Source organism: Miniopterus natalensis, chromosome 15, assembly GCF_054644295.1.
Source record: "Miniopterus natalensis isolate mMinNat1 chromosome 15, mMinNat1.hap1, whole genome shotgun sequence".
In the NCBI taxonomy this organism is placed as follows: Eukaryota; Metazoa; Chordata; class Mammalia; order Chiroptera; family Miniopteridae; genus Miniopterus; species Miniopterus natalensis.
The window spans coordinates 41,212,131-41,238,361 of NC_142095.1; the positions used below are offsets into that span (position 1 = coordinate 41,212,131).

At 37.5% G+C, this 26,231-nt stretch overlaps 1 protein-coding gene across 1 annotated transcript in view; it reads right to left on the bottom strand.

The window, feature by feature from the left end:
- CFAP20DC (CFAP20 domain containing) overlaps positions 1-26,231 on the bottom strand; it is a 193,137-nt gene that overhangs the window by 109,940 nt on the left and 56,966 nt on the right. Inside the window, exons 5-6 of the mRNA XM_016205538.2 lie at positions 8,935-9,049; positions 385-541 (exon numbers count right to left, since the gene is read on the bottom strand). Of these exons, the coding sequence (XP_016061024.2) occupies positions 385-541; positions 8,935-9,049 (272 nt within the window). The remainder of the gene's footprint in view (positions 1-384; positions 542-8,934; positions 9,050-26,231) is intronic.

Consider the following 26,231-nt stretch of genomic DNA (forward strand, 5'->3'; position numbering starts at 1 on the left):
TGAGAACTTATTCTAAATGAAAAAAGCCAATTACAGAGAGACAAATACTATAAAATTCTACTTACACAAGGTATCTAAAATAGTCAAATTCGTGGAGTCAAAGAGTTGTCAGGGTTGAGGGCAGGGGGAAATGGGGAGTTACAAATCAACGGACATAAAGGGAAGATAAATGAGCTCTATAAGCCTGCTGTATAACGTGGTACCTACAGTCAACAATTACATATTGTATACTTAAAAATGTATTAAAAGGATAAAGAGATCTCATGTTAAGTATTCTTTCCACAATAAAATAAAATTTAAAAACTACTACCATGGACTTACACTCTCCAAAGAAATGTTTAATTTAAAAAACATTTAAAAATCTTGATAGCAACTTGAACATACCATCTTTATCAGCAGTGTCTTGAGGCTTGGATTTTAAAGTGAAGATCTTCCGCAGCTTACAGTGAGCTGAGACGATTATTCCATCTAATGACTGGAAAACTGCTCCCTTGAATATTTCACTGGTAAATGCCACCAAGTCAATGCATAGGTTGCACCACTAAAATAAAGGGGAAAAAATAAGTACTCTCTATAATCACATAAATGAACAAGCCATCTGTATGTGGGAAGTCCAGAGAGTTGAGGCAATCACCTGGATCAACCAGTCCTATACCAATTTTCCCCTATAGCCAAATACATCTCTGTTTTGGCTTTGATTTTCCTAAGAACTGCCTTAGTTCTTCCAAAGAAATGATCATAATCTAAAATATACACTGGCTATCTGACTACAGAGTTCCCACCACAAGACAAGTCTTTGACAGCTTTGGGAGAGAACTCCAGATCTGTAGGCACTATGCAAGTGGGAAGCTAATTGCTGGTACATTAGACCACTTAAATCTTGCAAATCAGGGATAAGTAGCCAATTGCTCCTTCAAGGGGACTAATTTGATCCCAATTAGCCACTTCCATTTGTTAAAAAAAAAAAAAAGCATGGATGAAATTAGAAGCTGGGTTTAAATTGTGGCCAGTGCTATTTATTGACCTATTGCATAGAAAAAGATTCTTCTAAAGAATTTGTAATTATGCCTGTTATATGCCAGTTTTTAAAGTACTCTTGCAGGGACTAATTTCTGCCTATTAAGCAATTAGACCCCTCAATACTTCATCAAACGAATTCTTTAAATGGTCTGACTGACTTAAAGAAATGCAGAAAATAATCATTTAGTATGAAATTAAGTCATATTTAAGACTGCAGAAAAAAAGCAGAAAAAATAATTTTTGAAATGAAAAGTAGTATTTAAAATTGTGCTTCTTTTCAAATGGCAGCCTCTTCCATTATTTGTTTAGAAGCACAGTTTACATAGGTCAATTTTATTAATCCATAAAATCAAAAACTCTATTTGTTGATAAAGAAAATAAAATGTCATTTTTAAAAGGCAAATTCTATTTAGGAATAATTTTAATATGGAGGAAAAGTTGAGGTTGTTTCTACAGTAGAAAAGTAAAACAGACTGCAGTAAATTATTGATTAAATATGTGAAAATTATTTTCTTTGTAGGTATCTCAAAAGAAAAACTATATTCCCAGGCCATGGGGGTGCTCTGGTCTTTTGGGGGAAAAGGAGTCTGGAATAGTAAAAGGTAGGATGCAGGACTGAGTGCGATGTAATAATGAGACTGGCTTGGCCAGTAGGATGGTGAGCTCTGGGGAGGTGTGGGAAGTAATGTGGGATTGGCCAGTGAGGCCAGGTTCTGGAGAAGCTGGGAGATCAGCAAGAGAGACTTGGGCTCCAGAGGGTAAAGTGTCACTGCAGTTCTTGAAGAAGAATGTGACAAAAGCAGAGAATTGGGAAGGCTGGACCACCCCTGATGCAGAAATGTTTTGGGGTGGTAGAGGGGCCTATGGGGGGAGGCTGAGGTAGAGTGAAGACAGGCTGAGGCACAGAAAGACTAGTTTCTGTCAGTCATTTAAGCATAAAGTGAGGAGGGTCTGGTTAGAAGGCTAGCATAGGAAGTGGAACCTAAGGGACAAATCCAGGAGGTATGCCACAGGGTGACACACCATGCCTGGGTAAAATCCAGGTTATAGGGATGAAGGTCTTGGGGTTTCCAGCTACCCAATGATAATTATTAACATTATTCTTATATTAGCAATGCTATTATTGTTATAAATGTGGTTCTTATTCCTAAAAGACTTAACATCATGCCCCAGTTCCAATCATTCATCTGGGTTGTCCCATCAGTAATTGCATTCATCCATCCTTTCCCACAGGTGCTAAGCACTTATCAGGTGTCAGACACTGGGCGTGGCTCCAAGGATACAGCCATAAGTGACAGTCCTTCCAGTCTGGGAAGGGAAGCAGACACCTGGAATCTATTACGTACAGTTAGTACAGAGGGGGCTCAAGGTAGGAGGGTGGAGAGGTTCAGAAAAGGCTTCTTTTAAAGAGCATTTAAAAAATTGTATCATGATTATATGCATATATAAGCATTATATATATATATATAATTTTATATAAAAATTTTGTACAAAATGAAGTCCTGGTCATTTCTCCATTTCTCTAATCATACTGTCAACTCTTAACTTTCTCCTCTCTGTACTTTTACGTAATACCTCTTGCTTCATCAATTTTAGATATTACCTACTGACTCCCTATTATGGTAGATAAAGCTTAGCTCACATACTACTTCTCCCACTTCGTCATCCCTCAATAATTATCTCATGCTTTCTTTTCTCTCTTTTCCTCAAAATCCACTTTCTGTGTTTTCCTTGTGACTATGTAAATATTGTACACAATGGAGCCAAGTGATGCTCTATGTCACCTTTTCTTCCTTATACAACTTCTTGTTTCTAGAGTTAATAATCGCTGTTTTAATTATCTGCTTTATTTTCTTGGAATCTGTCTTTCTGCATCTAGGAAATGCTGTGGGTGACTTCTGAATCTGGCTGTGAATGGGTTTCCAGGCCCAGGGAGGCGTGGGAACATGCTGGGCACTTCTCAGGGCTGCCCCTGTCTTCCTTGCTAAGATGAACTCTCCAGTTGGCTGCACCTAAACACCCTGGGGATCTGACCCCACCAGCTCTGGTTGAGAATCAGTGTCCACTTCCTTCCAAGTCCCAGGAAACCAGGCCCTTACTTACTACACACTTTTCTTACCCATCACAGTCAAGCTGCTTTTATTCCCTCTGCCTGGACTCATGGGTTGTGCAACGGTATGTGCTTGTGCATGTGTTATTTAACATATGAAGACATGCATGATTACATACATGCCTATACACACTTAATCTTCCATTTTATAGTCATTCAACAAACTCCATAAATGTGTGGGAACTCACAATGTATTTAGTGACTCCATCTATTAGAAGTCCAGATTGGAGTAGTTTCTAAACAAGATGAGAGTAACTTTCACAAATCTCCCTTGGCTAGAGGAAATAGAAATTATATTTTTGGTTTAGCTGATATTTATAAAGGTTCTAATTTTCATAAGGTTCAACAAATAACTCATTATTCATATAAATGTTGTGATATATTTTCTGAAATTTTGTAATAAGAGCATAAGTTTCCTACTAGCAACAGGTGGATTATATGAATTACAGTTGATCTTTATAGAATATTATTTTCACTATTCTTGATACAATCCATTCTTAAAATATCCTTTTTGTGACATTTTTCTTGATCTCTAATCACTTTATTTTTATGTGCAACTCTAGTCCAGCAGGGAAGAGCTCTTGCCCTAAAATATTCATGATCATGGGTCCTTAAGAAGTTTGTGTCAGAAAGACAGCGGTGTGATAGAGAAGAGGTAGTTCTGTTTAGTTTGTGGTTTGGATTACTAAGAGAGGCTATGTTACTTACTTCCAGGATGTAATTTTGCATGAAAAAACTGGCAAAGGGTAAAAGACTGATTCAAAGCATGAGTTTCTGGTTTTTACTGACTCGTATTTTGGCAATGTAGCTTCACTATACCAATGAAAGGAAGGCATATTCTGAGAACACACACACACACACACACACACACACACACACACACACACACACACGCCTGAATGTGTGCTCTTGGTTGTCCCAGCACTGTTCTGATTTCTCAAGCCATTACTATACGAAAGCTCTGAAAATAACTGAATTCATTCTGCTAGTGTAGGAAGAGCCCGAGTCTAACAGTGCAGAGCTCCAGCCATCATTGCCTTTCTAAAAGGCAGTAACAAACAAGAAGCCACAATTTCATAACCTAGCAATCCTAAAGTACATCTCTTCCCAGAATTTTAGAACCTCATTCTGTTTTCGTGCTCCTAAAATAACAAAGAACAAATTTTAAGATGTTTCTTGTGCCTTTCAAAGTAATTTTTCACATGTCAGTTTTAACTTCTCAAAGTTATCTCTTCACTCTTGCAAGAACTCCAATATCTTCCAGCCTCATGTGTCATGAGGCTTAGTAGCTGTTCTTTCCCCAGGAACTCGTCGTTGCTTGCTTCATGGGTCCTACTGAAGCACAAAGATTCAAGAGGACCCGAATGCAGATTTTTTGGAGTTCTTTCTCTATGGTAATATAACCTACAAATTCCAACTACCTCAGTAGTCCTTAACTACATCTAGGAAAATGCCATGCTTTGTCTGGGCTCCCATCTCTGCACTGCCGTCCAGAATGGGCCTTCAGAAAGCTTGGGAATGTCGGACTCACCTCGTTTCTCGCTTTTTAAAGTACATTGCCCATTGCCCAAATGGTTGAAAGTGTTATTTCAAATATTTTTTCCACTTTTAAATATGTTTATAGTAGAAAGAAAGTTTGGTACCAGATATTCTGTGCCATGGTCAGAAACAGAACTCTAAGCAGTCATATAAAATTAAGCTCCCACCAGACATTTCCCCTGTTGGTAGCACATCTACTTTGCTGATTCCCAAGCCCTAGATGAACTCAGTGCCATTTTAACCATCTTTTTTCATTTATTTTATCCCTGAAGTATCTCTTATATCTGTCCTCCTCTCCCACTTCCTTGCTACCTTAATCTAGGCTTATAATCTCACGTGGAATTCTGCGTAGCCTCTTACTTGGTTTTTCTGTTTTTAGCTCTCTCCATTCCGACATCATACTAATTTTCTAGAATACAGATTAGATCATGAAACTTCTCCATATTAAAAACTTATTTTTTAAATCTCTAATGGACTAAAAATTTAAAACTTCTCAACATGACGTTCAAGGCCCTTCATGGTTTCATCTAGCCTTCCTTTGCAGCCTTGTACTTCTCTGCATTTCCGTTCTGTATTCCAGGTGGAGATCAAATGCGTCACGAACTTTCATGCTTTTGTCTGTGTATACTCACAACTTAGCACAACCATCTCCACTATAACAACCCTTAAGTTGGCTAGACAAGTCTGATATTTTCTTTTAGCAGCATTTGGTTCCTAAGACAGTTTGGTGTTTACCACAGCCCGTTCTCATCAACTGCTATGTGCTTGGCTCCTCTACCATATAATACTCGCCTTGAGGAGAAGGCTGTGAAATTCACCCTTGGAGTCAGGTCACTTGGAACAGACCTTGGCCTCCAGCAGAGGCTCAATACATGTTTGTTAAATGGAAATAAGATGTAAGTTCAGAATTTATTTTGACATCGTATGCACAAGTTAATAAACATGGATTCATGTCAAGAGAAAATTGTAAAATAACAACAATATCAACTAAGAGTAACTGGGTACTTACTAGGAGCTTGGCCCTGTTCTAAGTAATGACTCATTTAATCCCAACAACTCCTCTAAGAAGCAGGCTCTATTACTATCACCACCTAACTTATGAGGAAACTGAAAACAGAGAGGTTAACAAGCTTGCCCAAGGGCCCACAGACAGGAAGTGACAATCAGAATGTGTACCCTGATACTCTTGCTCTAGGTGCAACACTTCAACTCTAACAATATCCTGCCTATTTAAGTGATTTGAAAATGGGGTGACTCTAAAGCTAGGTAGTCATCTGTTCCTAGGGCAAACTTATTTTTATGCAGTTGTTCCTACGTCATATAACCATTCAGGGCCAGCAGAGGAAGGCATGAAATTGCTCTTCTTTCCCCAAATCTCAACACCCATGCTAGAATGACTGGTGAGTAGAGAGAGAAAAACAGATATTTAAAAATGATATTCACATGGGTGAGATGAAGACATTTACAAACCTTCAAGTGAGTGCCATAAACCTTATAGTGGATTCTAGGTTAGAATAATTTCATTAAAAGATATTCTTTAGTACCTTAAATGTGTATCTATGCTCAAGTCTCTTCTTCCTTCTGCATCACTTCTAGATTTCTATCTTTGATATCACCAATTCTTCCTTTCATCTGGTCAGCTCTACTTCCTGTGCTCACTGGTTCATTCTTGATCGCTTTCATTGAGTTCTCCATCTCCAGAATTTCTATTTGGTTCTTTTTAAATTTTTCAATCTTTGGTAAAGTACTAATTTTGTTGATTGGTTTGGTTTCTGAGATCATTAAACTGCCTATCTGTGTTTTCTTGTATCTCACTGAATTTTTTCAGAACTGCAATCTTGAATTTGGTGTCATTTAAATCGCACATTTCCATGTCTTTAAGTTTATTTTAGGGAGATTTTTCATTTTCTTTCTGAGCTGTCTTGTTACCTTGGTTATTCATGGTATATGATGGATTCCTTCTCTGTCTAGGCATTTATGTATGAGTAGCATTTCTCTAGTAGATTGATAAGTCTTTCTATTGTTTTCCAGTAGGTGGTGCTGAATCACAAGTGTTTTTTAGCTCTCTTGCACTTCTCTGGCTTTTCAGATCTCTGCAGGGTGGTGGAAAATGGCCTGTGTTCCCGGGAAGGTGGGTGCCCCCCCTGTAACGTGGTAGCCCTGGTCCCAGGGGACCCCCACAGGGGAACACAGTTGGTGATGAGATTCCAAACTGTGAAATCCCAGGGATGTCTCCCACAGCCAGATACCACTGATAGTGCTGCCTCAATGTGCTGGGGTAGGGTGATCTTGGGGAACCAGGTGGCCTTCTATGCTTTGCCCTCTCAGCAATGGTGACCTCAGACCTCCATGGAGTATCCCCTTTTGTCCACCCAACCTGGGGATAGTCAGAATGTGCGCTCTTTGCTCAAGGAAAAAGTGTTTCTATAGTACCAGTTCCTGGGTTTGCAGAGCATGTGCTTTGCAACCTGACAAGAAGAGTGAGGGGACTATGTATTTACCATTATAAGTGAGTTTTATACTGCCTTATGTTTTTATGATGTAAATTAGTGTCCTTTATTTCTACTCAAAGAACTTCCTTTAGTCTTTCTTATAAGGCAGGTCTCATAGTAATGAATTCCCTCAGCTTTTGTTTGTTTAGAAAAGTCTTTATCCCTCCATTTATGAAGGACAGCTTTGCCAGGTAAAGTATTGAGGGTTGACAGTTTTCTTTTCTTGCAATATTTTGAATATGTCATCACATTCTCTTTTGGCATGAAAAATTTCTGTTGAGAAATCTATTGACAGTTCCCTTGCTTGTAACTTCTCTCTTTTCTCTTGCTGTTTTCAAAATTCTTTCTTTGACTTCTGACAATTCAATTATGATGTGTCTCTGTGTAGCCCTATTTAGGTTCAACCTACTTGGGATCCTTTGAGTCTCTTAGAACTGGATATCTATTTCTCACCTCAAATTTGGAAAGTTTTCAGGCATTACTTCTTTAAATACGTTTCCTGTCCTTTCTCTCTCTCTTCTCCTTCTGGATTCCTATAAAGCAAATATTGTTTCCTTTCAGTGTCCTATAACTCCTATAGGCTTTCTTGACTCTTTTCATTTTACTCCTCAGAATGAATAATTTCAACCATCCTATCTTCCAGGCCACTGATTCTTTTTTCTGCATGGTTCAATCTGATTTTGAAGCTGTCTACTGCATGCTTCAGTTCAGTTATTATATTTTTCAGCTCTATGATTTCTGTTTGATGTTCTTTGAGGTTTCTATTTCTTTGCTGAACTTCTCATTTTGTTCATGCATTGTTTTCTTAATTTCATTTAGTTTTCTGCCTTATGTATTCTTTAAGAGGAATATTCTGAATTCTTTGACTGTTCATAGATCTTTATTTATTTAGGATCAGTTATTAGAGCTTTATTAGATTCCTTCACTGGTGTCACATTTACCTGATTTTTCATGAGCCTTGATTCTTTACATTTGTATCTATGAATTTAGGTACGTGGTTAAAGTTTTCTTCTCAAATAATTTATTTAAGCTTCCCTGTCCCCAAGAGAGTCGATGTAAAGGCAAATATTAAGTACCTATTTGAACAGGTAGTACATAGACATGGTAGTCATGAGAGAGGTATTAAAATGACTACAGTTTGAGAAAAACTAGTCAGTCATATCAGGCCCAAGCTTCTTGGCCTGTAGCCTATTGCTTATCTATGCATACATTATAGGCTGTTTTAATCTCAGAGGTTACACAACAGGCATAAAATCTCCCAGCCTTCACCAGGCTATAATACTGTAAGAATGATTTTCCTTAAAACTATTTTAAAAAAATCTAGCAACAATGATCAATCATTCTCTGTTCTCCAAATATGTGCCACTTCCCAGCCTCCATGCTTTCCTTCTGCTTGAATGATTGGGTTCCCATCTCTACCTGTTAAAATCTTACATTCCTTCAAAGTCCATGCTAAATGCAATCTCTTTCATGCAGCCTTTCCTCATCTTGAAATCAGATGTTTTTCTTTCCCTTTCACAGTACCAGTAGCCCCTTTCCCCTCTACTATGCTTCCCATTACAGTTTTGTTGGTATTTTTGATATTCAAATAATTATGTTCTTCCCCCTAGAAGATTTTAAGCATTTTCATGTGAGGGAAAGAAAAAGCATGAATGTTATTCGTCTTTATACAACCATAGTACTTAACAAAGTGCCTTATACACAGACTAGGCACATAATTAATATTTGCGGAATTGAATTTAATATTTTAAGCAACATTCATGTGACACTTACAATTTTGCGCTTGATCATGAAGAGTGGAATTTTTGCATGAAGAGGGGTTGAGGACAGTTCTTTATGAACAGTTGATAAGTACAGTCTTCTTTTGATATTCCCTAAATCAGTAATTCTGAAAAAGAAAGGGAAAAGAAGAGAGAAAAATTTCCATCAATATAATAACCACATCTTTGGATAATCATCAAAATGATATAATTTATCATATAGGCCCTTTCCAACAGGGAGATCACATACAGACTTTATGAACTGCCTTTTTTCTTTCAATAATAAAATTTCTTCCTTAAATTCAAAGTCCTCATAGCTTGAATGTATAAATTCACTTAATATGCTAATTTATTTCAGTACTTTATACTAGATTTCCAGTCTTCTGGCCTAAGAAAAAAATTCAATTTGTATAAACTGAGAAACTGCTAGCCTTTAATAACCATGCTTTTTCCAGCCCCTTAAGCTTGTGTTATCTTGGGACATACTGTCACCTACTAAATAAGAAAACATTATGGGTTTCTTTCCCTAAAAATGCACCTGTCATTTTATATAGGCTGTTAGTCTGCTTAGAGACAGACACAAAACACTGACTGTCGGTTTCACTTTCTAAGCACATATCTTCAAACCAGAATTATAATACACAAGTTTATTGCTCACTATTCAGGTCAAGCTGCAGTGATACCAAGGACACTGAATTTGAATATCTTTAATAGATTTAGAGCACAGCCATGATAACAAAGATTAGGTTTGCTTCAAATTGATAGAGGCTCATTTTTATGTTCTGCTTCCTTTAGGTCTCAGAGGTAACATGGCAGGCTTAAAACTTCCAAGCCTGTCTCAGCCTGCTGTATTGTAGAACTGATGCTTCATGAAAGACTATCTTTTTATTGGAGAATAGTTATCTTTATCCCTATATTTAGCAACTTTGCCTACATGTACCAACTGCTAATTTTCTACAATTAGCAATCTCCCATGGAGAAAACATTTCATATTCAAATATTTATAGTGTGATTACCTATTTTTAAAGGCAACATAACCTTCCTTTTCCCTTTTTCTTGAGTTTATTGGTTGGGGTGACAATGGTTAACAAAATTATACAGGTGTCAGGTGTACAATTCCACAACACATCATCTGTACACTGTATTGTGTGCTCACCACACCAAGTCAAGTCTCCTTCCATTACCACTTATCCCCCATGTGTGCTCCCCTACCTCCCCCAATCCCTCTTCTTCCCTCCAGCAATCAACACACTATTGTTGGTGTCCATGAGTTTCTTTCTTTTTTGCTTAATTCCCCCCCATCCCCCCCTCCAGACAGCTGTCAGACAGCTCTCTAACTATGAGTCTATTTTGCCTGTTGGTTCATTTTGCTCATTGGATTACACATATGAGTGAAATAATATGTACTTTTCTTTCTCTGATTGGCTTATTTCACTTAGCATAATGTTCTCCAGGTCCATCCATGTTGTCGCAAAGGGTAAGAGTTCCTTCTTTTTTACAGCCGAGTAGTATTCCATTGTGTAAATGTACCACCACTTTTTTATCCATAATTCCTTACTGATGGGCAGTTGGGCTGCTTCCAAATCTTGGCTATTGTAAATAACACTGCAATGAACATAGGGGTGCATATATTCTTTCTGATTAGTGTTTCGGGTTTCTTCAGATAAATTCCCAGGAGTGGAATTGATGGGTCATAAGGCAGTTCCATTTTTAAATTTTTGAGGTAACTCCATATTGTTTTCCACAGTGGCAGCACCAGTCTGCATTCCTACCAACAGTGCACAAGGGTTCCCTTTTCTCCACAACCTCGCCAACACTTATTGGTTGATTTATTGATGATAGTCATTCTGACCAGTGTGCAGTGATATCTTATTGTGGTTTTAATTTGCATTTCTCTGATGATTAGTGATGTTGAGCATCTTTCATGTTACTTGGCCATCTGTACGTCCTCTTTGGATACGTGTCTATTCAGGTCCTTTGTCCATTTTCTAATTGAATTGTTTTTTTAGTGCTGAGTTAAATAAGTTTTTTACAAATTTTGGATATTAACCCCTTATCAGATGTATAAGTGAATATGTTCTCCCATTCAGTGGACTGTCTTTTTATTTTGCTTATGGTTTTCTTTGCTGTGCAAAAGTTTTTAGTTTGATGTAGTCCCATTTGTTTATTTTTTCTTTTGTTTCCCTTGCGTGAGGAGATATATCAGAAAAAATATTGCTACAATAAATGTCTGAGATTTTACTGCCTATGTTTTCTTCTAGGTTTTTTATAGTTTGGAGCCTAATATTTAAGTATTTAATCCATTTTGAGTTTATTCTTGTGTATGGTGTAAGAAAGTGGTCTAGTTTCACTTTTTTTTATATAAATCTGTCCAATTTTCCCAACACCATTTATTAAATAGACTATCTTTACCTCATTGTATATTTTTGCCTCCTTGTCAAATGTTAATTAAGTATAAAAGTATAGGTTTATTTATTTATTTATTTATGGGCTCTCTATTCTGTTCCATTGATCTATATGTCTGTTTTCATGCCAGTCCCATGTTGTTTTGATTACTGTGGTCTAGTATAGCTTGATATCAGGTAGTATGATTCCACCAACTTTGTTCTTCTTTCTCAAGATTGATGTGGCTATTTGGGGTCCTTTGTGGTTCTATGTAAATTTTTGGAATATTTGTTCTAGTTCTGTGAAGTACGCCATTGGAAGCTTGACTGGAATTGTGTTGAGTATAAATTGCTTTGGGTAGTACAAACATTTTAATGATGTTAATTCTTCCTATCCATGAACATGGTATATGCTTCCGCTTATTTTTATCTTGTTCAGTTTTTTGTTCAGTGACATAATTTTCTGAATACAGGTCTTTTACATCCTTGGGTAAATTTCTTCCTAGGTATTTTATCCTTTTTGAAACAACTGTGAATGGGATTGTTTTCTTAGTTTCCCTTTCTGATAGTTCACTACTGTTGTGTAAAAATGCAACTGATTTATTTTGTATCCTGCTACTTTACTGAATTCATTTATCAGTTCCAGTATTTTCTTGGTGGAATCTTTAGGGTTCTCTGGATACAACATCATGTCATCTGTAAAGAATGACAGTTTCACTTCCCCCTTTCCAATTTGGATGCCTTTTATTTGTTCTTCCTGTCTGATGCCTGTGGCTAGGGCTTCCAATACTATGTGGAATAAGAGTGGTCAAAGCAGACATCTCTGTTCTCAATCTTAAGGGAGACGCTTGTAGTTTTTGCCCATTGAATATGACGTTGGCTGTGGGTTTGTCATATATGGCCTTTATTACACTGAGGTATGTTGCCTCTGTTCCCACTTTGCTGAGTTTTGATCATAATTGGGTGCTGGGTTTCATCAAGTGCTTTTTCTGCACCTATTGGTGATTGTGTGTTTTTATCTTTCATTTTATTTATGTGTGTATCACGTCTATTGACTTGTGGATATAGTACCAACCTTATATCCCTGAAATAAATCCCACCTGATCATGATATATGATCATTTTAATATTTTGCTGGATCTGGTTCACTAACATTTTGTTGAGAATTTTAGCATCTATGTTTATCAGGGATATTGGCCTATAACATAGCTTTCTCAGTAGCTCTTTCTTGCCTCCTCTGCCCACTTTTCTAATCACATTATTTCCTTCCTCTATAATTCTCTACATATTTTTCTGTAGAAAACTATCATTGAACAATGCTACAATAAGTACAACAAAACTTAGATGAGAAAATTTCAGAATATGCCCATAAAGCTAAAAATTCTACCCTACCTGCATTATATAATGCCAGAAAGTCAGAGGGATGGAGGGGGGCGAGGGGGGTGCAGGGGGAGAGAGTAACCAAAGAATTTATATCCATATATGCACAACCCAAGGACACGGACAATGGTGGGGAGAGGGACTGGGGAGGGGGAAGGAACGGGGGGGAATGGGTCATTGGGGAGAAAAAGGGACATCTGTAATACTTTAAACAAAAAAAAAAATTAAAAAAAAAAAAAAGCAGTAAATTCTTTCAACCCATAGAAGTAGGGTTTAAAATGCAAGAGTGTTAACACTACTATAGTTTTACATTTAGAAGTCTAAGTGAACGTAAAATATTTGCCCCAAGGCAGTGTGCTCAAAGTGGGATGAGCACATGGGGAAGAGCGATGGTACACAACCATCCACTGAAGTGTAGGAGGAAAATACTAAAACTATCTTTCATCCCACACTTTAAAAATGTTATTTTTGTGCACATTCCATTATATAGTGGTACAGTAATAAATTTATATATATTTTAAATAAATAAATGTGCCTATATGGTTAGTGTGCTCAAACATTTTACCAATAGGATACAGGATCAAAGCAAGCATTGTCAGAAGTAATTTTATTAGATATCTTCTGTAAGGAGCTCTGATTACAGAATAGAAGGAAAGACTATATAGAGATTCAAGAAAGGAAAAGGGGGAAAAAAGCTCCCTTGCATCAAACAGTTTGGTTGCATCGACCAAAAACTCATTTGAGATACAGTTTTATTAAAGGCTTGCTTTACTTGTAGGAACAAGACTATAATTTTTCTGTGAATTAGGTAAGGATCAAACTCCAAACAGAGAAACATTTGAGTATACTACCATTTCTCAATATAAGGAACAATAAGAACATTCATTCATTCATCCTTCATCCATTCGCATGTTCAACAAATACCCATTGAACCAGGCAATATCCTGGGAATACCTTGGGGAACACAATAGAAAAAAAAGGCAAAGTCCCTACTCTCTTGGAGCTTCTATGCTAGAGGAAAAGGCAGGTGAAAAAGTATAAAGAAACAAAACAAATACAAGTATCATAAATGCAATGAAGAAAACAAATGAGACTGAGCTAGAAAAGATAAAAAATGACCTATTTTAGACAGGAAAGTCAGCAGGGGGAGCTCCTAGAAGGTAAGGGAGGGACATGAAGTAGAAAGGGTGGTCAGGAGCCAAATCATGCAGAGTCTTTATGCCAAGGTAAGGGGCTTACAAATTTATTGTTCATAACAGGAAGCTATTAGAGTCAGCATTCTACCCTGTATGATGAATGGATATCATAAAAATAGTTGTGTTCCCTATTTCTTTATTAGGGTAGAATTTGTGTAACTAAAATGCACAGATCTCAGTGTACATTCTCATGTGTTTTGATAAATGTATACGCACATGTAATCACCACTTCAATCAAAATATAGAATATTTCCATCACTCTAGAAAGTTACCTCCTGGTCCCTTCTAGTCAATCCTCACTCCTGATTTCTATCATCATGGGTAAGTTTTGTCTGTTCTTGAACTTCTTATAAATGGAATGGTATAGAATATATTCTTTTGTGACTGGTTTCTTTCACTTATTAAATTATGTTTTTGAGATTCATCCATGTTGTATCAATAGTTTTTTAAAAAATTGCTGAGTCTTGTATGGCTATATAACAATTCATTTATCTATTTTCCTATTGATGGGCACTTGTTTCCAGTACTGGTTTCTTATGAGAACCTGTAAGAACATGCTTGTAGAGTCTTTTCATGGAGCTGTATTTTCATTCTCTTGATAATTAGGAATGGGCTTACTGGGCCATTAGGGAAGATACATGTATAACTTTATAGACACAGTTCTCTAAAGTGGTTGCACACCCTCATCAACTTTTGTTGCTATCAGACTTTATTGTCAGCCAATTCTAGTGGGTATGAAATGGATATCATTGAGATTTTATTTTCATTTCTGTTATGAATAATGACATTGAACCCTTTTACATGTACTTACTGGTATATCTTGGAAAGAGTCTGTTAAGTTTTTTACTCAATTTTTATTGTGTTGTTATTATAATTGTAAGAGTTCTTTATATATTTTGGATACGTGTCCTTTGTCATATATATGTATTGTGAATGTTTTCTTGCCTATTATATTAATGATATCTTTTTTAATCTTTTGTTTGGAAATAATTTCTAATTTAGGGAAAAGTATCTAGAATAGTACAGAGAAACTCATATATGCTTTATGTAGATTAGTTTATTGCTTAATGATGTCTTTTGATTAGAGGTTTTTAATTTTCATGAAGCCGTTTATTATTATTTATAGTTGTGCTTCCTATGTCCTAAAAAGTCCTTGCCTAGCCAGAAGTACATTCCTATGTTTCTTTCTAGATCTTTATATTTTTAGTTTTTACACTTAGTCTATGACCCATCTCTAATTAATTTCTGTGCATTGTGAAAGGTAGTTGTGGGTACGGGCCTATTTCTTCCCGTATGTTTATCCAGTCACCTCAGCACCATTTGTTAGAGACTCTCCTTTCCTCATTGAAATGTGTTGGCACTTTGCTGAAAATCAACTGACTATACATAAATATGTGTGGCTCTATTTCTGGACTGTATCGATCCATTTGTTTTATTTATCCATTTGTCCATTCTTACACCATTGTCACAGTGCTTTGATTACTGTAGATTTATAGTAAGTCTTAAATGAAAACTAGTTAAAAAACCCCCTCTTTGACGTGGTTTTGTTCAAGGTTTGTTTGGCCCTTGTTTTTCCATATAGATTTTAGGATCCACTTACTGTTTTCTATAAAAAAAGCTGTTGACAGTTTAACTCGGACTGTGTTGAATCTATAGATCAGTTTGGGAAGAACAATATTGTTACCCAACCAACCCACAGGATATATTTCCCCATTTATTTTGTTCTTGTTTAACTTCTTTCACAATGTTTTACAGTTTTCAATTCAGAAGCCTTGCACATTTTTTGTTAAATTTATTCCTAAGTATTTTGTTATCTGACGTGATGAAAAAGAATTTGAAAATATCAATTACCAGCCAAATGCTACTAGTATATAGAAATACCATTGATTTTTGTGTACAGACCTCGTTTCGTGTGACTTTGCTTAATTCACTCCTCAATACTAGCAGTTGTTTTGCAGGTTCCTAAAGATTTTCTACATAAATAATCATGTCTTCAGTGAATAAAGACTTTTACTTCTGCTTTTTCCAAGCATTAAGCCTTTTCTTTCTTCCCCTCACATTCCTGCACTGGCCAGGACCGCCAGCACGTACCAAACAGAAGTGGTGAGAGTACAAAGCCTTCCCTTGTTCCTGATAATAGGGGTAAATGTCCAGTTTGTTTCTATTAAATATGATGCTGGATGAAAGTTTCCTTTATCAGACTGAGGATGTTCTCTTTTCTTTCTAGTTCTTATGTTGTTGTTTTTTTCAAATCAGGAAAAGGTCTGATATTTTGTCAGATAGATGGCTTTTCTGCACTAATTGAGATGATCCTATTGGTTTTCTCCTTTATTCTGTCTATATGATTTATTTTCATATGTGAAACCAGTCTTGTATTCTTGACATAAATTTGAATTGTGCTAGCATTTTGTTGAGGACTTTTATACCTATGCTCATAGGGGACAATGGTCTGTAATTTTCTTGTACTATCTATATCAGCCAAGACCTGAGGGTGGCTAAAGGCCAGACACAAGGTGAGGGGACACCTGAGTGGGAATCTGCAGCCCCTGCTCTCCAGTCACTTGTTACCTCTGAGAAGCACCATCCCTCAGCTCCAACCAGAGGGTGTGGGCCGGTTCCAGGAATCCAGACCCGAATCAATGGGGACCTGGGCATCTTTTGTACAGTGGGTTCCTGGGACTTGGGCTTCTCTGTGGGGGCTTCCAGGTGAAAGCAGGGGCTGCAGGGGATCCGAGTTGGGTGCAGTCACCTCCTCTGGGTGGGGGCTTCTCAGATGGCTCTTGGCCACAGCCACCTGCCCCCACTCAGAACCTGTATGTGCCCAGAGGAGGGCCTGGGCAAGGATGATACGCACCACTAATCATGGGCTTTCCAGCATTTGTTATCACCTGGATTTTAGGAAAATTATTTTTTCACACCCACCCTCCAAAAAAGCTAGTCCCTTAAAGTGATCTGGAAAGTGTTTACTCCTCTACTGTCTGAAAATTTGTGTACAATGATGCTAGTTATTCTTTAAATGTTAATAGAATTCATTCAAGTCTGAAGTTTTCTTTGTGGGAAGACTTTGGTTACACATTCAATTCTTTAATAGATTATAGGGCTATTCAAATTCTTAATTTTTTTTGTTTCAGTTTTGGTAAACTGTGGTTTTCATTTAAAGTTGCTGAGTTTCTTGCCGTAACGTTCTTCATATCTCCCCCTTCATTATCTTTTTAACACTAATAGGATTGGTAGGGGTATCCTCTCATTCTTGACATTGGTAATTTGTAACTTCTCTTTTTATGAATCAATCCTGCTATGGTTTATCAAGCTAGTCTTTTTAAAGAAACAACTTTTGACTTTGTAAAATTTCTCTATTCTTTTTTAAAAAGATTTTAAAAAAATTGATATTAGAGAAAGGAAGAGAGAGAAACATCGATGTGCGAGAGCAACATTGACTGGTTGCCCGTGCACATGCCCTGACCAGGGATCGAACCTGAAACCTGGGTCTGTGCCCTGACAGGAATCAAACCCGCCACTTTTTTTTTTGGTGTACAGGATGACGTTCCGACTGAGCCACACAGGCCAGGGAGAAATTTCTCTATTCTTTGTTTTCAATTTTATTGATTCTGATTTTATTTTTATTATTTCTTTCCTTCTACTTACTTTGTGTTTAATTTGTGCCCCACTCTCCCCACCCAGCTTCTTATGATGAAAAGTTACGCCATTAATTTTTAACTTTTCTCTTAAAACTATAAGCTTTTCTCTAAACATTATGTTTCTTGCATCGCGCAAATTCTAATACGTTGTATTTTATTTTTTATTCAGTTTGAAATGTTTTCTAATTTCCCATATGATTTCTTCTTTGGGTCTTGGGATACTTAGAAGTGTGCTGTTTAATTTCCAAACAGCATAGTCTTTTCTATACATTGTATTGCTATTCATTTTTAATTTAGTTCCACTGCAGTCAGGGAACATACTTTGTAAAGTTTCCTCTTTAAAAACAATGTAATAACACACTGTATGACTCAGCATATGACTGGTGAGTGGTTTATATGCACTTAAATTTCTTTGATGCTAACATTTTAAAACTTTAAAACATTATAATCTATTTTTCCCTTCAGTCTACTCAGTACTGATCTATCATCTATTGATCTTTAGCACATTCCGTCATACTTCTCAGCAATTTAGCATCTGTATCACAATTTCCTCTTATGCTATCACTCTGGGTGATTTTAAATATCCACACAGAGAATAAAATTTAATCTAAACCTAAACCTCTTCCATTATGAAAACCAATACTTCTATTCCATTTTAGCAAAGCATATGAATAGTCCTACTTTGTAGCCCATCATCACTAGGAACTGCTTGATTTCATGGTCTCCTATTTAAATTTTCCTCCTGATTCATAAGTCACTTAACTAACATTCAGTCACTGCCTCAATTGCACAATACAAGGTACTAGAGAGATGGAAGTAGCTAAGACTGGATTATGATTTCCAGTAGAGAGGAAAATAACCAGTTTTTAGCTGTTTTTAGCATATTTTATAGACATTATCTTATTAAGTCTCAGAGCAATCCTTCCCTGCAGGTAGTATGTTCATTCTCTATTTTGCACATGGGGAAACTGCACTTACGGGACATGGCTCCCTTGAAAATGTCACATAAACTAGAAATGTAACAGCTCCCTTTGGGTGAGCGATGCTCTCAGGTATTGCTCTCTTAGGTACAGGCATACCTCGAAGATATTGCAGGTTCAGTTCTAGACCACCAAAGCAAGTCACACAAATTTTTTGGTTTCCAACTATATATAGAAGGTATGTTTACATTATAGTCTATGAGTGCAATAGCATTATGTCTAAAAATGCTCAGATCTTAATTAAAAAATATTTTATTGCTAAAAAATGCAATCATCATCTAAGCCTTCAGCAAGTCATACTCTTTTCGCTGGTGTGAGGGTCTTGCCTCCAATTTGTAGAAAATGCAATATCCACGAAGCCCAATAAACTGAAGTGCAATGAAACAAGGTATGCCCGTATTGCTCAGAGAAGTCATGTGTTCAGTCTCGGCAAAGTGCATTTAGAAAGACTGCAGAGCTGCAGTGGCAGTCCCGGGTCTCCTGCTTTACATGCGCTTCCATACTAGCTAAGGTCTCTGAGTTTTGTGAGTCTGTTTGACAATCCAGTCCTTTGAGCTATCTCATGTACCTGGCTGTGCTGTGCAGCCTCTTTAAGAAGCAAACCCTCAAAAGCAGAGTCTGAGAAAAGAACATAGATGTGAGGAGTTGATTGGAGAAGGGATTCCATGAAGCAGGAATGAGGGAGTAGGGAGAGTAAGACAACACAGGAGAAAAAGCTAAGATTAAGGGCACAGTGTCAACGATGCTGCTATAGGCCCCCATTCCACCACATGCTCCACCATGTACACACCAGAAGAGCAGGAGGCAGGAGGATACGCCCACTGACTCAGTGCCCCGTGGTGAAGGGTTGTCTCTGGGCACCTTAGTGTCCCAGTATGTCTAGGCTGTGCTTGTCTGTGGGTGGAGCAGGCCCTCACAGCATCAAAGGCCCTTGGTGGCACTTGATATGGGACGCTATCCAAGTAAGCTTACACCAAACTGTCCACTGGATCTACAGCTGGCATCAGAGGAGGCCCCAGAGGATGTGACATGGGACACGGGAATAAGGTGCCACAGTGACAATACCGTCATGCCTGCTGCTATTTAAACATACCCCGGCCTTTTGTATTTTCGGGCCTTTGCTTATGCACTTCTCCTGGAAACCCCTTTCTCTCATTATGCCTACTGGAATTATATTCATCCATCACAGTCTGGGTTGAAATGCCACCACCTCCTTGAAAACAACTCAGATTTACAAATTGAAAATAATCACATCCTCTTTTGACTTATCATAGCATGTTTTTTGACCTCTAATACTGATTTTTTTTTCATTTCCCCTTGGTGTTATAGGTCAGTAACTAGTACACTTTACGGGTCATAATCTAATGCAAATATGCAAATCTTTTCCTTTGTTTTCATGGGTGAGTAACATGCAGTCCCATATAGTTCAGTTTAACCACTTGCTAGTAATATTCTAATTGAGTTTAAAAGGGTTACTAGAATTTGGTATTGCAAAGTCTATCTCAGAGTTTAAAAGTTTCTCATTCTAAATTTCACAAAAACGTCTGACTACCCTGAAAGGCTTAGCAATTTGTAGAGTTCCTAGTTTGCACGTGTACAGGTACAAGAAACGTGAAATTTCTGCAGTCTGAGGGAAGGAGAATTTATTAAAAATTCATCATCAGTGTGTCATCTTGAGTTGATTGTAGCTTTCAAGTACTGCTATTTTTGTGTGTGTTATAAATTGTTATTATGAAATTATCGACAAGTATGGAAATATCCCATAATGGTTAAGAGCAAGAATTTTGAAGCCACATTTTCTGGGTTCAAATTCTGGCTTCTAGCTGTGTGACACCAGTAAATCACTTAACCTTTTGTGTCTTAGTTTCTTTAGTAAAATGTGGAAAATAATAGTACTCTAGGATTGTTGTGAGCACTACACAAGCATATGTATAAAAAAATGCTTAGTGAGTACCTGGCACAGAAAGTTCTACCTGAGTGCTACCCATAATCGACTTAGATTGCTGTAGATTATTTAGTGAACTGTGTGTTTTTGGCCTTTAATTTTCTAATAACTAAAATTTAGTGGCTCATAAATGACTCCATAATTCTCTGTCGGTGTCCTAACTCTGCACCGGAAAGCAGGAATGGGTGGAGTTGCGAGCTGGCATCTCTCACCCTGTGGGTCTCGGTAACCACGGAGGGGTATCATCACAGGCTGCAGTCTACAGTGTGTCTCTTCTAGCCTGTAAGCTTCCTGAGGGCTGAGCCCGCCTTCTAGTCATTGCAGTACTCACACAGCTAGGGCTTTGCATTAATGGGAAATATTTGCTGAACTGCCTTTGTCAAAGCCCTGCTGGAGTAATACATTTGATCGTCTATTTATTGAGCACCTACTTGGTGCCAAACATGAAAGGAGATACTGGGATATCGCAGTGAATAAAAGAAGTCCCTGCCCTCAGGAAGCATGTGTTTTAATGAGGGAAAATAGTAATAAACAAGTAAGTAAATATGTAATTTTTCAGCCCTCCATAACGACTATGAGAAAAAACGAGTACAGCAAGGTGAGAGAGAGAGAGATGGGATGGGAAGTGTTACTTTAGGAAAGGTAGTTAGAAAAGGCCTCCCAGAGAAGGTGCCATCTGAGCAGGGAGTTGAATGAAGCAAAGGTTGGAACCATGCAGATATCTGGAGGAAGAGGGTTTGACAGAATACTCCTGAGGACTGTGTGAAACGCAAAAGAAAGATTTGTTCCTCTCTATGGTGGGTCTTTTAATATAATTCAACAAATATGAAGAGAGGTGGGCCCCCGAGCTGTAAGGCTCACATGAGTGTGTGGAATGTCCTTGCCCTTGGGGGGCCAGGTTTTGCTGTGCACAAAACAGTTCTCAGTTAAATCTAACCGTATGGCTCTGGTCGCTAGATGAATTTCTAAATTCACCCAGCCCCGGGCAGCATCAGGACTCAGCCACTCATATGGTGGTGAGGATTTATTCCACTGTCTCTGCCAAAATAAATATGCAAACTTTCCCTGCACCTCATAATTAAGAAGAGGTGGTTTTGGAGGGAATGTGCTAAGCTTAAATGGTTCTGAAAGCAAGCTGAATTACTTCTTAAAAAAATTAAAATTAGTCATTCATGAGAGAGAATATAAATGCATATGTGCGACTACTTAAAAGCTGCATTATGCTCCTGTGCTTTTTTGGGGACAATTTAGTTGCTGTAAGGAAGGCGGCTTGTAAAACGGCTCTTCACTCGTATTATAGGCTTGATTTTCACCATCTAAAATCCCTCATGACCTAACAAAGCAGAAAAAGACAAGCAACACTGGAATTGCTTCTCCTGCACTTAGATACTTTTTAAAAAAACACCATATATGAGTTCATACATTTTTATATCTGTAAGTGAGCATTTATAGCTAAGGGTCAGAAATGTGATAGAAAAAGTAATAAGACCATATTGAGAAAAAATGAGGTAGTCAACAGGAAAATCAACCTCATTTATTATAATATACTAGTGATCAGCAGGTGTATAACTCTCACAGCTATGGTCATTAACGACATTCATTCCAAACTTAACACCTACATTTGCAAACCATTTGAAAGTAAAATTACTTTTCTATTTTCAATTCACTTTTATATCTTCATCTTTGATTGAAATTTTTTTTTTTCCACAATGGCAACCTCAGCGAGTATTTGAGCAAATGGTAACAAGCATCCAAGAGTTGAGATAAAAAATCAGGTTACCTATTTACTTTTCTTCTGTATGTACAATAATTTACAACCATTTATGAATGTTCATTTCAGGTTAGAATGAACTTGAACTTCAAAACTGATGTCAGACTTCTGATGATTTCATTCATTTACTAGACTCATTTGTTCCTAAATCCAAAATGGTATTTATTTTTCTTATTATGACCTAAAAAAACAACCAAATTTAATGCGCATCTTCAGTGATGCTGCCAAATAACTGTCAGCATAATTACAAGGAATAGTGAGTTTACAAATAGTATATTTAAATATGTGCAATGACGCTTAGGTATATAGCTAATATGGCTGTGTACTGAAATTTAAAATCATATATATAAAAGGAAATTCCATATATAAGGTCTTCCTTCTACATTCATTTCTCTGCTTCACAATCACCAAAGGAAATTTTATTCCATTGGTTTATCCTGAATCCCTTTGGCTGAAGTTTAAATTCATTTAGCATTCTTTTATCCTTCATAAAGAATAGCAGTTATTCTGAACCTAAGATGCTTTCATATACGTATTAAAACACAATGAGCCCTTTTAAAAATAACACACATTACAATGCATATTTCACATATGCTTTTAAATTAATAACTAGTGCTCTTAGAATCTTCCCTGAATATCATCTGATCCCCTTTCTAAAAACAGCTTTATCGAGGTATAATTTACATGCCATAAATACCATTTTAGTGTACATTTGTATATTTCAGGAGTTATTCAAAAATCACCAAAATTCAGTTGGTGAATATTCCATTCCCATCATTCTCCAGAGTTCCCTCACGGCTGTTTGCAGTTAATCCTACTCTTGCCCCAACCTCAGGCTATCACTAATCTGATTTTGGTCTCTAAACATTTGCCTTTTCTGGATGTTTCATATAAATGGAATAAAAAATATAAAATCTTTTGCATCTGACTTCTTTCATTTAGCATGTTTCTGGAATTAATCCATATTGTAGCATGTATCATTACTTTTTATTACAGAACAGTATTTAAATGTATGGATATGCCACATTTTGTTTATCTGTTTCACCAGATGAGCTGGTGTAGCTGTAGACTGTCTCCAGGTTTGGCCAATCTAAATAATGGTACTAAGAACACTCATGTTTAGCTCTGTGTGGACATAACGTTTTCATGTTTCTTAGGTACATACCCAGGAAGATAGCCATTGTGGTGGGTATGAGGTAGTATCTCATCGTGGTTTCAATCTGAATTTTGCAAATGACAAATTATGTTGGGATTATCACTAAGCCATTTGTTCATCTTCTTTTATAATATGCTTATTCAAATCTTTTACCAAGTTTTGAATTGTGTGATACATTTTTTTAATTAACAGGAAGAATTCTTTTTATATTCTGGATACAAGAACTTTATCTTATATAATTTACAAATATTTTCACCAGTCTGTGGCTTGTCTTCATTACTTAATGGCGTCTTTTGAAATGCAAAACCTTTTAATTTTTATGAAGTCCAATGTAAGACCTTTTCTTTATTGATTGCATTTTGGTGTCGTATTTACAAATACTCTGCCTAACCCACTAGGGACATAAAGATTTCCTTCTATTTTCTTCTAGAAGTTTTATACTTTTAACCCTTACTTTTAAGTCTACATTCAATTTTGAGCTAATTTTTATACATGGTGTGAGGTAAGGTGTAAATCTTTTTTTTTGCATATGGATATCCAAATGTCCCAGCACTGTTTCTTGAAAAGACTATTCTTTTACCCATTAAATTGCCTTGGCACTTTTGTAAAATATCAACCAATCATAAATGTAAGGTCTTATTCCTCAACTCTGCAGGCTACTCCAGGGACCCATTTTTCTCATGCCAGTAGCAGACTGCCTTGATTACTGCAGCTTCACAGTAAATTGTGACATCAGAAAGTGTAAGTCCTCTACCTTTGTTCTTCTTTTACAAAACTGTTTTACTGTACCTTTGAATTTCCATATAAATTTTAAAATTAGTTCAACAACTCCCTTCTTCTCCTAGTTTCTGAAGTTTTTTTAATCATTAACTCAATATGGATCAAAGACTTAAATACGTAAGAGCTAAAATTATAAATCTCTTAAAAAACACAGGTGAAAATCTCCATGCCCTTAGGTTATAGGTAATGGCTTCTTAGCGGCAAAAGAAAAACACAGATAACCTGGATTTCATAAAAATTGAAAACTTTTGTCCATCAAAGGATGCTCTCAAGAAAGTAATGAATTGGAGAAGAAGTTTTACAAATTATGTATCTCACAAGGGCCTAGCGTTCAAAATGCATCAAGAACTCATACAACTCAATAATAAAAAGAAATCAATTAAAAATGGGCAAAGAATTTGAATAGACATTTCTCCAAAGAAAATATGTAAATGGTCAATAAGCAAATGAAAAGACACTCAACATCATTAGCCAACAGCGAACGCGAATCAGAGCCTAGGGCACCATGTCACACCGCTAGCTCGGAGCGGGTGGAATAAAGGCAGCCTGAGGCGCTGCTGCGGAGGGGAAGGAGCTGAAAGCCTGGCGGACCGCCGGGAACATAAAGCGGCACGGCCACTCTGAACACAGCCTCGCAGCCCCTCGGGAGCGAAGCGGGGAGTCCCACGCGACCCAGCCGCTGCACTCTTAGGAATGCACCCCAGGCCTGACAACATGGCCTCGCAAAAACCTGCGCACGAATGTTTATAGCAGTATCAGTAATAGTCAAAAGAGTGAAAACAGCCCAAATGTCCATCAGCTGAGAAGCGAATAAGCGAACAGTCCGTACACTGGGCCGCTCTCAGGCGGGAGAAGACGCCGCTGCCCATGCGAGGACCGTGCCCACACCGCACGGTCACGGCCGCACCCGGAGGGTCAAACAGCCAGCCCACGGGGAAGCAAAGGCTGGGGCGGCGGGGCGGAGTGCCTGCCGGTGCCCACAGGGGCTCGGAGGGGCGCTGACGCCTTGTAAAACCACGCAGTGCTGATGGCCGCACAACAGTCAAATATACTAAAACCCGCTGGATGTACACTTTAAAAGGAAAAATTTATATGCATCATATCTCAATAGAAAACCACTTTTACTAGTTCAATCACTTATTGGTGATGGGACTTTGGGTAAATGGAGAGTTAGGAGAAACAGAAGTTTCTTCCTGATGTTCTTTTGCTCCTGAAAAGCATTCTTTCAGTGCCCCCTGGCATTGTGGGTTGATCTGTGTGCCCAGGAAGATATGTTCAAAGCCTTACCCTTCGTACCTGTGAATGTGACCGTATTTGGAAATAGGATGTTTGCAAATATAATCAAATTAAGCCAAAGTCATGCTGGATTAGAGTGGGTGGTAATTCAATGATTGGTGTCCTCATAAAGAGGGAAATTTAGACACAGACAGAGATAGGGAGAGGATGCCATGTGACAATAGACACAGAAATTGGAGTGACACATCTACAAGCCAAGAAATGCCACAGGTTGCTGGCAACTGCCAGAAGTGGGAGACAGAGGCATGGTACAGGCTCCTGTTCAGTGCTTTTAAAAGAAACCAGCCCTGCTGACATCCTGACTTGGGATTTTTAGCTTCCAGAGCTGTGAGACAATCTATTTCTGTTGTTCTAAGCCATCTAGTTTGTGGTAATTTGTCATGGCAGCCCTGTGAAACAACTACAGTAATATTCACATCTTTATTATTAAAGACAAAGGGTTACAGGAACCAGAGTAAACCTTTTGGAGTTTCAATTCCTTCACCTATAAAGGAGAAAATGATCATGAAAACACTTTAGAAACTGTGAAGTGCTTTATAAATATAGGATGTTACTCTTCCAAATGTGTGTTTTTAACAGATTTCTCAGCTCTAATTGATTGGGTTCTCTTTCTTCAAGATCATCTGTTTTCAAGCAAAACTCGCCTTTCTCAGTTTGGGTATAAGTTGCTTACTTTTAAAAATAACCATTTCTAACACAGAATCAAGAATTCAAATTATGGAATTCTCATACCACTCAGTCTCCTAGCCCCCCAAAATACACTTTCCCATAAACTGCCAACAAAC